At 53.2% G+C, this 10,737-nt stretch overlaps 1 protein-coding gene across 2 annotated transcripts in view; it reads left to right on the top strand.

The window, feature by feature from the left end:
* Positions 1-1,854: 1,854 nt before the first annotated feature.
* The window catches only part of CXXC4 (CXXC finger protein 4), a 128,613-nt gene continuing 119,730 nt past the window's right edge, over positions 1,855-10,737 (top strand). For both annotated transcript variants that reach the window (XM_074823207.1, XM_074823208.1), the window contains exons 1-2: positions 1,855-2,568; positions 2,805-4,081. In XM_074823207.1, coding sequence (XP_074679308.1) covers positions 2,978-4,081 — 1,104 coding nt within the window. In that variant the 5' untranslated portion in view covers positions 1,855-2,568; positions 2,805-2,977. The remainder of the gene's footprint in view (positions 2,569-2,804; positions 4,082-10,737) is intronic.

The raw sequence follows: 10,737 nt of genomic DNA, 5'->3' as shown, positions 1-10,737 counted from the left end.
TCCCGGCGCTGTGTGCGAGGGCGGGCGCCGGGAGACGGGCGGCGAGCAGCGCGCCGGCGGAGGAGACCACCGCGCACACACCCCCCCTACACACACACACACGCTCCCTCCCTCCCTCCCTCTGTGCCTGCTCCTTCCTCGCCCCCCGCCGCCTCCCCTGCTCTCCCCCCCTCCTCCTCCTCCTCCTCCTCCTTTCTCTGCAACGAGCGAGAGAGGGAGAGGGGGGAAAAAAAGCCACTTACAGGTATTTGTTTAGTGGATCGGCGGCTTCATTTATTCCCCCCCCCTCCCCCCCTTCCCCACCGCCCCTCGCAGTTTGTTTACAAGTATCAAAGTTGTAATTGAGGAGCTGCCAAGGCACATCTGGATATTTTTCTTCTTCTTCTTCTTCTTCTTTGTGTTAGGGACTGATGTGCAACTAATTAAAGGCAGACAGGCTGGTAGCGTCTGCACGCTCAAGCCCCCCCAAATAAAGAGCCTGGTAAGTGACTGGTTTGCTTCCCCCCCCCCCCCTCCTTTCCCCCCTTATCCGTCGTGTGTTGTTTTTTTGTTGTTTTTTAGGGGGGTGGGTTTTCTTTTTTTTTTTTTTTTTTCCTAATTTTGTGGGTTTGTCGGGGGCTTTTTTTTGTTTTGTTTTGTTTTTTGGTTTTTTTTGTTCTTGTCCTCCGGGATCGTAAAAGTAGATTAATGCTAGACTTGGGCAATAAAAGGCGCCGCTATATTAATTTATTAATTAATCTGCACCCGCCCCTCCTCCTGAATGTTAAATATGACCTTTGATCTCTCTGTCTTTGGCAGAGCAGACATGCAATATTGAACATGCACGGTCACATTTAGCTTAAGCAGGGACAGAATCGCGAAGCCCAGCTAGCAATTTATTTATTTCATTCGTGGAAATGAGGGCGATCGTCAAGGCGGGGGGGGGGGGGGTAGAAATCAATAACTGCGTCTCGGGTACCCTCTTCATGCTCCGGAGATGCATCGATTAAACAATAATGACCCGGTTGGTGGGCACCATCATTTTCTCGCTCCTGGTGGCAATAAACCCCGAGAGGGGACTGCGGGAAGAGAAAAGGTAGCCAGCGAGGGAAGCTTTTGTGGAGAGAAGCCACTTTAATGCTGGGGGGAATAGGGCAAGAAAATGCGTATGTTACTTGACTTCGGGCATAAAAGGCTGAACGCTAACGTTTTATTCCTGACCAGATGCGTGGCTTTACCTACACATGGCTGGCAAAACTAGTTTTATTGAGTAGTTGTTGCCGAGGACGTGCGGCTAGGTTTTCCTTTCTGGAAAGGGGAGAGGGGTTTTTTTTTTTGCTATATGCAAATCCTTCGCATCCCTCCACAAGACGACGCTTAGCCTAGAGCTTTCCGGGGCAGTCTTTGTATTGCCACCAGACCTCTGAAGGCAGCGAGAGTCTGGGTTTTTCCCTGACGTGGAAGCACAGAGGTGGCTCCTGCGGGCTCGGGGTCTTTTTTTCCGATGGAAAGACGCCCGCCAGTCCCCAGTGCAGCCGAGGGCGAGGTTTCTTCTGTAGATTTACGCTCCCTTCATCTGGATTTGTTTACATAAAGCCCGCTTTCTTAGTGCACGACGTCGGGAGAAGACGAAGTTTTTGCACTCGGTAGGTTGGGCTGCAAACGGTTCATTAATCTAATTATGATCGTAATTACCGTAATTGATAACCATTTCGAGCTAAACATACCGGAGTCTGGAAACTAGACGTAGCCCCACGAGTGTCTCCCAAGCGAACGTTTCTGATCGATAGCCCTACATCAGAAACGACGCTGGAAATACCTAAACTATCCAGGTAGAGCATCTGGAAAACAAAGAGGCAGTGTTCATAAACTGAGGGCTTTTTAAGTTATGTTTATGTTTTGCTTTAGTTCGCGCAGGCTGCCATAATGTACCTTCCTCATTGCCATAAACTAAAACACCCCCCCCTTCACCTCCCGGGGGGGCGCCGGTGGGAAATAAAACGAGCCCCGCGTCCTTAACCCCCTCCTAAACTTTCCTAACCCTGAGGCAGAGAGCCATCTTTCCCCGCGGGGGGGTAGTTCCGCAGGTAACAAGCTCCGGGCCCGCCCGGGGGCTCCCGGCTGCCGCCCCGGCGAGCCCCGCCGCGCCCGGGGAAGGGCTGGCCCCGCGGCGGGGTGCGGGTGTCCCCCGCCCGTGGCGGGGAATCCTCCCGAGAGCTTGGGATAAATACTCCGCTTTAGTACAGCTGCAGGCGCTGGGATCACAAGCTGTGAAATTGCCTGCCTTATTTTTTTTTTTTTTAACCTAGCCCCGTTTTCCCCCGCCGCCCGCAGGCAGCGTCGTGTGTCGTGTCCCCCGTCCCCCCTCCCCGTGGCGGGGGGGGGCCGGTGCCGCCGCGACCAGCGCCCGGCGGAGCCAGCTGTGCCGGCAGGCAGCTAATGACCGCCGGGCGCAGAAGGACACCGTGGCAGCTGGCGGCTCCCTCCCCCCGCCTCCCTCTTCTTTTTCTAAATTTCTTTTTATTTATTCCTTTTATTTATTCTCCCCCCCTTTTCTCCCCTGCCTTTTCATTTTCCCCCGTGGAGATGGTAGGTGGGCAGCTCCCGTGCCGTGTCTGTCCGTGTCCCCCCTCCCGCGGCTTGTCCCGGGACCGGGTTTGCTCCTCCCGGGCCGCCCCTTCAAGCTCTCTGCCCGCGGGTACGGCGGCGCGTGCCCCCCCCGCCCCGTGTCCCCCCCGTGTCCCCCCCGCTCCGGGGTGGCCGCTGGGGCCCGTAGCGCCCCCCGCGCGCGCGCACCCCCTCGGAAATGACTTTCTGTGTTTCAGCTGCGGCAGCTCCCGTGAGGATGCAGGAGGAGCGGCTGCCCGGCCAGGCACCCACCGCGGGAATGCGCCCGGAGGAAGAGGAGGAGGAGGAGGATTAAGCGACCCCCCCCGCCCCCCCCCCCCGCCCCGTCCCTCTCCCCCCCACCCCACCCCCCGTCCCTTCCCCGGCCACCATGAACACCAACGTGTGCGTGGAGAGCGGCCCCAACCCCGAGGCGCCGGGGCTGCCCAAGGACAGCCACCTGCCCGAGGGGGCCCTCAACAGCCTTGTGGATTACAACTCGGAGATGGAGAGGTACCGCTCCTTCGCCACCTTCTACAAGACCAACGGCGGCGCCTTCCCGCAGGCGGCCAAGATCGCCCGCATCACCACCCCCATCTTCCCCAGCGCCGCCGCCGCCGCCGCCGCCCGCATCGGCATGTCCCCCTGGAACTGCGACACCGCCACGGCCGCCGCCGCCACCGCCATGCTCTGGGGCAGCGGCGGCGGCGGCGGCGGCGGCGGCGCGGCGGCAGGCGCGGCGAGGAAGCCCTCCTCCTCCTCCTCCGCCGCCGCCGCCGCCGCCGCCGCCGCCTCCGCCTCCGCGGCCGCCGCCGCCGCCGCCTCCTCGCTGCACGCCGGCAGGGGCGGCCTGCACCACCGGAGCGACTCGCAGCGGCTGGGCAAGCCCGGCTGCCCGCCGGCCGAGCAGCCCGGCGCCCTGCCCATGGCCAACGGCAACTTCCTCTCCACCCTCGCCCCCGAGCACTGCCGGCCGCTGGCCGGCGAGTGCATGAACAAGCTCAAGTGCGGCGCCGCCGAAGCCGAGATCATGAACCTCCCCGAGCGCGTCGGCACCTTCTCGGCCATCCCGGCGCTGGGCGGCCTCTCCCTGCCCCCCGGGGTCATCGTCATGACGGCCCTGCACTCCCCCGCCGCGGCCTCGGCCGCCGTCACAGACAGCGCCTTCCAGATCGCCAACCTGGCGGACTGCCCGCAGAGCCACGCCTCGGCCTCGCCCGCCTCCGCCCTGGGCGCCGCCGCCGGCGCGGGGGGCGGCGGAGGCGGCGGCGGCGGCGGCGGCGGCGGGGGGGCCGGCGGCGGCGGCGGCGGGGCCGGGGCCGGGGCGGGCAACCCCGCCAAGAAGAAGCGGAAACGCTGCGGGGTGTGCGTGCCCTGCAAGCGGCTCATCAACTGTGGAGTCTGCAGCAGTTGCAGGAACCGCAAAACGGGACACCAGATCTGCAAATTTAGGAAATGTGAAGAGCTTAAGAAAAAACCGGGCACTTCGCTAGAGGTCAGAGGAGATGATTTCTTTTTCCCCAGCCTCCCGCCGTCCCTCCTCAACCCCCTGCCCCCCCCCCTCCAGTGCTTCTTGTCTAGCTTCAAGATGCAGCATCCCTTTTCCGAGGCCTCCTTCAGGCTCTGAGGGTGCCCCCCGCCGCGGGCGCGCCCAGCCCCCCCCGCGGCGCTGCCCCGCCGCCCGCCCGCCCCCTCTCCGCCCCGCAGGGAAGAGAAACGCCGCCCCCCGCGGCGCCCCGCCGAGCTCGGCGCTGGCCCCGGTCGCGGCCCCGCCGAGGAGGGACGGAGAGCCGCCCCCGCGGCCCCCCCCCCCCCCCCCCGCCCGTCGGGCCCGGGGGGCGCCCGTCAGGCCCGGGGGGCGCCGGCCCCCGCCCCGCCTGCTCGCGGCCGGTGCGGGACGCTGCTCGCCTGGTTTACCTGCCGTGCTGTTCCTATAAGACTGCTGGCTGTCTCTGGTTTCTTCCTCTCGTTTTGTTTTTGTTTTTTTTTTTTTGTTTTTCCACGGCGCTCGTGACGACCCGGGGCGGTTCGCAGGGAAGGGGAGGTGGGGAAGGGGAGGTCTGAGCCCGAGCGCCTGGCTCCCGTCGTCGGGAGTGCAGGGGAAAGTGATGGCGAGTTCACCTCCAGGGTGGCCGGTGGCAGTTTGTCCAAGACAGACGACTGGCCGTAGAGCCCGGCAGTCGGTGAAACGTGCCCGAGTAATCTCTTTGGCAATATCTCTTACGAAATAACCCGCTCATGGTGCGTAAAACACGATGGAAAAATAGCACAGGTATGACAGATTTCTGACTGACCTGTACGTACGGTTATTTTTATGACATGCCCTCAGAACTGACAACGTATCGCATTTCCCAAAGACGTAACGACAGGTTTTCAGGTTCGCTAGACGCGCGAGAGACAGGCAGGTCCCATGTCGCAGACATTTCGGGTAATGTCTTGGGTAGGACAGACAATGGGAGCCAAAATACACAACTGGGAGGAGAACGCCAATTGGTTGGTATCGCTAGGCGAAGGAAACACTAGTCATCATGCTTAATCCCTTGTCATTATTAAAATTATAGTGTTGCTGGTTAGACACGCAGATCGGATGCATCTGAAGGTGTCGAGGATGATGGATTTAGTACAGAGGAGTAGTGTGTGCTGGGTGACATCGAGGTTTGTAGTCACAGAAATTAGCAACTAAGTGTAGTCACAGAAATTGCAACTTCCCTCTGTGTGTGTGCGTGCGTGCGCGTGTGTGCAGAGCGGTTTGTTCCCTTACTCATTGCTTGCAGGAGTTCTCTCCAAGAAGGTGGGATGAGGGATTCCAGGGAAAAAGCAGCACCAAGAGCCCATTCATTGGATCTCTGTTAAATAAATGGAGATCATGGTGTTGGTATTGATACTGCCATGGGACAAAAGCAACATTTGGGGGTTTAGCTGACATTTGGCTGATACCATTAACTCTTTCCTAACCAGCCTCATCAAACCGACTCATTAATTCCTCCTCGCAAGAGTGAACTGTCCTTGCTGAAAGTTTGATTTGTAGCACTGCATCCTCTTAGCTCTTTTTTTGTGAATGTATGGTGACCCAGCACCACTAACGCAAAAACCAGGATGTACTTCCCTGGTGCTAGAAACTAGATTGGGTTTTCAACTCTTGTTTTTCTCAATAACATGCCTTTGTTGGTTTCGTAGCAAGTTCACAGAGATGATGCTTAATGCCCCGGTCTGTTAATGATGGCTTATAATGCTGAGTACAGCCCAAAAGAGACTTCTCTCTGAACGTGGAGAATCCCCCCGGCACCAGGGGTGCCTTTGTGTACCAGGTTCCCTCATTAGGCTTGCAAACCAGGACACTGCTGGGATTTAATGTTTGTGATAAATGATAGGTTCTGATGGCTTATCGATTTGTGCAGAAAGTGAGCTATCTCTGGAAGAAACGAATTTGTACGTTATCAGATCTTCCTATGGGTTTGTGTGCATCTCTGAGCACGTTTCCAGAACTTCCTCGCTCCTGACAGAGGTGTTCGACAGCCTTAAAAACTGCTCAGGCATGTTATGAGAATGCCGCCCGTTAAAATTGTTTAACCACTGTGACTAGTAAAAACCGTGGTTTTATTAGCCACTTGTGTACTCTCATAACCACCTGCCTTCACTCCTTTTCTTCATTCCCTCTCTGCCCCGCTCGCTCGCTCCTGTTTGTGCTCCGTCAGATCCGTAAACACAAAAGCTCCTCTGCTGCTATACCATGACTCCAAGGAAACTGGTTTCTCTTTCCAGATGGGGGTATGTCAGTAAGGCATCGCTTCTCTGCAGGTTGTGGCCCATCACAAAGTTTTGTCACGGGATGTGGCTGATTTCCTTACAGAAACGTGGTTTGTCAGTAGGAGAGGAAGAGTGCCCAAGCTGAGTAACTTTCTTATATGGGTTTTTTCCTTACATCTTCTTTCTTTTCTTCTTCTTTTTTTTTTAAAAAAAAAAAATTAACTAATAAAGAGTGACAGCGGGGCTGCCTAAAGCACATGTGCAGCAGCAGCGGCAGCGCTTTGGCTGCAAGGCCACCAGCTGGAAGGGTGTTGGAGAGTGACAGGGCCTACACGAGGGCACCGCAGCAGCAGCGGTGGCTGTGGGAGGGGGGGGGGCGAGGGCAGCCTCCCCGCGGGGTGAACTTCGGGTGCGCCTCCGGCCTGCGCTTGCGGGGAAGCACCAGCTCGGCGTGGGTGATCCCCCATCACCTCGGTAGGCACGATCCCAAGGAAGCGCGACGAGGATCGAGGGGCTCACGTTCCACTACACGCTTGTAAGATTTGCGGATTGCACTCAACAGTGGCTGCAAGTTGCAGAGATGATTGAAGGCAGGGGGCGGAACTGTGTTTAAAAAGGAAATAAACGAAAAATGAGAATAATAACAATAAACAGTAAACTGGCTGATCCCATGGAAACCATTTCTCTCTGTTTCCTTTAAATCTCTTCTTCTACTGGTGCAATGAATGCATAGGATATAACTCTCAAGGTTAGTACACAGAGTTGAAGACAGATTCACATGAATGCTTTCCAGTCCCTGACCCTTGCATTTTTAATGGACTGCTACCCTCCCAGCATTTTTTTTTAAACACTTGCATTATTTTTTCCTATTTTTCTTGTACTGTTTTCACCTCAAAAGTGTCCCAACGCTCTAGTATTTTTCATAGAATGTTATTATTACTAGGAAATTTTATGTACGGTAATAATAAATCTATAAAAATAAGATTGACGTCATGTTGCACGCTGCCTACTTGTGTATGTATATTCTGTGTTCATTCAGATTTACAGTTGGTTTAAAGAGACATAATCTTTATTTACCCATAGAGACTACTTATTTTCCTCTGATTGGTATACGCGTCTGTAACTTCTGCTGCAGGTTATGAAGATTAGGAGCCTGACGTTGCTTTACATCCCCCTTTCTTTGAAGTAAACCATCCTGATTCAGCGTATGAGTCTCAGTTGCCCTGCTCCTCGTTTTCATTAGCGTGACAGCAAAGTCAGGCAGAGGGGCTGACTCACATTGGCAGGGTCTGAAGGGTTCGGCCCAAATGTGAAATACCTGCTGTTTGGGCTTGCTGTCATCATAGCTGGTGCCACTTGCTTTATTCCTAACAGCCGCGCTAATTGATATGTGCGCTATTAAAGTAAACGTTTGCATACTGACCTGAAATAGTAAATACCAGCATCCAAAGCCGAGGCACCTCGCTGAGTCGCATTTCAAGCCAGCGGGAGTTTGAGATGGCCTTCGCCGGGGACAGGGTTGCGATGATTGATTTCAGCAGGAACAGCATCTGATCCTGAAAATCTTAACACCATATGGCATTGCCACGGGGGAGGGAGGCTGCGCTGGCAACCTCCGAACTTGCACTTCGTGTTGTGGTAGCGTGTGTGAGCACTGTTAAGGGAAGACTGCTGAGCTCTGTGGATAGGGGTCAATTAGTATGGGCCTCAGAGGAAGCAATTTCCCTGCCGTCTATCTCGCTTTAAATTACATGCATAAGTTAAGCGACGGCACTGTGGAATTGAGTAGTGTGAGGGGGAACTGAAAAGCTTGATAAGGAGCAGGCAGCTAACACGATCCAAGTGGCTCACTGGAAGGTGGAAAGAAAGACCACCTTGTAGTGTGCATTGCCATGTTGCTGTATGGCAGTGTTTCTCACCTCCCTGTCGCTGCCTCGTAGCCCTCCATGTGGCCAAGGCTCCCCATGTGTTAAACACCGTGCAAGCAGGATAAAAAAGCAGCCCCTCTCCCCGGGTGTTTGCAGCTGGAGCAAGAACCGCAGTCTGTCCCAAGCACAACTCATGTTGGCTGGCGGCTGTAAAGCCCTGATGGGCCCTGATTGCCGGTTTTTTCCTCTCTCCTCCTCGTGCGTGCCCGTTGTGCTCTGCCAGGGTGTTCTTGTTCTTCCGTTCCCAACCCCAAGCCTGCAAGGAGGGTGCCGGGCGCTGGAGCTGGCAGCTGGCACCACAGGAGAGCCCTCGCCAGGTGGCTGCAGCGCTCTCACTCGGGGCTTCCAACATGGCGCACGATCCTGCGGTGACCGTGTTGGCAGGGCCAGATTTAATCTTTGTGGAGTGTTTTGCAACGTTTTTTGTCACTTTCATCCAGATTTTATGTGTCTGGGATAAACATACATTCAGCAATGGATTTTGCTTTTGACCCCTGGAGGTTCTTGGGGACAACACCAGGTCTCCTACTGCCACCTCCGGCAGAGACCAGAGCAGCTGCAGGCGTCCTTGCTCACCAGTGCCACTTGGAAATCTCATTGAAGCTATTTGACCTTCTGTGTTAGGATCCCATCTTGCAAGGCGGGAATGCAATGCGGTTGGTGGGAGACATGGGATTGAGGAAGACGTTGAGAGCCCAGCGGAGTGGAGCTTTTGGTCTCCTTACCATTCTGGCAAATTACTGAGCACAAGGGGTAGCTTCTGAAACGGAGTTGGATGTCATCTGTTTTACTGTTTCATGTGTTGTTTTTTCCCTTTCCTCATGTGATACTTAGCAAAGAAAGCACCCAAACCCCATGATATTAGCGTTCAATTTAGCATTTACATTATATAAACTGCTGTTTGATACAGTGTAGTTTGTTAAAGGGGGGCAAAAATTAAGTTTCTCCTGCCTAAGGAAATCTCTTAGTGGTGGGATTTGGTACTGAACAGAGTTTCAAGGAATTCAGCAAAATTGTAGGCCAGTCAAGGGCTTAACAGCCTCTTTCATACAAACACTGCTTTCTACTTAGATTGGAAATTGCTTGCTTTAAATCATTTAACTATGATTGTTTGCCAGTGAAATTGTCCGTATGGTAAGAGAGGTTAACTGGTTTTGGTGGTTTCGCATTTTGATTGCACTGAATAGTTCTTTGCACATTTTTCGAAGTACTAATATAGGTTATACAGTTGGAGCATCAGGATTCTCCACCGGACTTTGGATTTCAGTGTCGTGACTGATTGGTTAGTCTGGTTTTTTAAGCTGACATAACGAAATCTCTGTGTATTGTTTAGGCTGGACAAGTTGCACGTGTTGTGCAAAAGATGATGAATGAAGTCAGCTTTTTTTCTAGAGCAGTAATTAGCATAGTAAGTACTTTTTTACTTTTTCTTCCAAATTGTCTCTGTCACTTTGGACTACATATTTCAGTTAGAGGTGCATAGAACCATCATGACTTGGACTCCTAGGCCAGCTACAGCACTTTTGGAAAATCGTACCAATTCTGTTTGTACAAAATGTTGTGGGCTATACACATCATGCCTTATTCATATAGGGAGACTCATTTAAGCTGGTAAATATGTGAATATCATGTCATATGCTGCTAATTCGGGGTGGGTAACAGTAAGTAACAGTCTCAGGTTTTGTCTGCCTGGTCATGTATGTTCATATTACATTTTTATGGGGCCACTTTCCACACAATTCTGTTTGGTAGATGGACACCTAACACCTTTACTGAAGTCAGGGAAGACCTTGCTCGCTTGGAGAATGAATTAGGATGTCAGAAAGTGGTCCCTTTTGAAGAGCAACATCGTGGTACTGTGTTTTAGGTTTTAAAAGAAATGTGGTCTAGGAAGTTAAACAAAAGGTAGATATTCTGTACACTGTGTCTTGCATTGATGCATAGCAATGACTGAGAACAGGTCCTTTCCAAATATCCTAAAAATTTGTATCTGTAAAAAGAAAACTAGTAGTCTTCCGACTCTGAACATGCATGTATTTTAAGGGTTAGGCTTGGTGAAATATTTCTAAGCAGGCAAACCTGGAACGTACACCTTAAAGTCTCATCAAATACAGCATAATCCTTTCAATCTCTGGTTGCACTGGGAGACAGCTGCTGATGGTGTAGGGAAAGGCTTTAAGATAAGCTTTTCGGATGTACCCAGGTGAGTTAGGAGCAATAAGAAAGTAACTTGTGTCACTGTAAGAAAGTCCCTGGGACTTGGCCTTGGTTGCTAACAATTCCTGAGTCACTGACTATGTGCTTAAAAATTGCCAGCAGGTACCATGTCTTCTGAGGAGTACCACCATCCGAAGAAAGTGTTTCCCTCCTTCTGTAGCATTTGTATTTTTTGATAACTCATCTACTTTGGATGATCGTACTGAACCAGAAAGTCTTGAAGCATGTGGTTTTGAGAATTTTTTGCTCTTTGGGAGCC

The sequence above is a fragment of the Strix aluco genome, chromosome 4, assembly GCF_031877795.1.
Source record: "Strix aluco isolate bStrAlu1 chromosome 4, bStrAlu1.hap1, whole genome shotgun sequence".
NCBI classification, from domain to species: Eukaryota; Metazoa; Chordata; class Aves; order Strigiformes; family Strigidae; genus Strix; species Strix aluco.
This window is presented reverse-complemented; position numbering and strand designations above follow the sequence as displayed.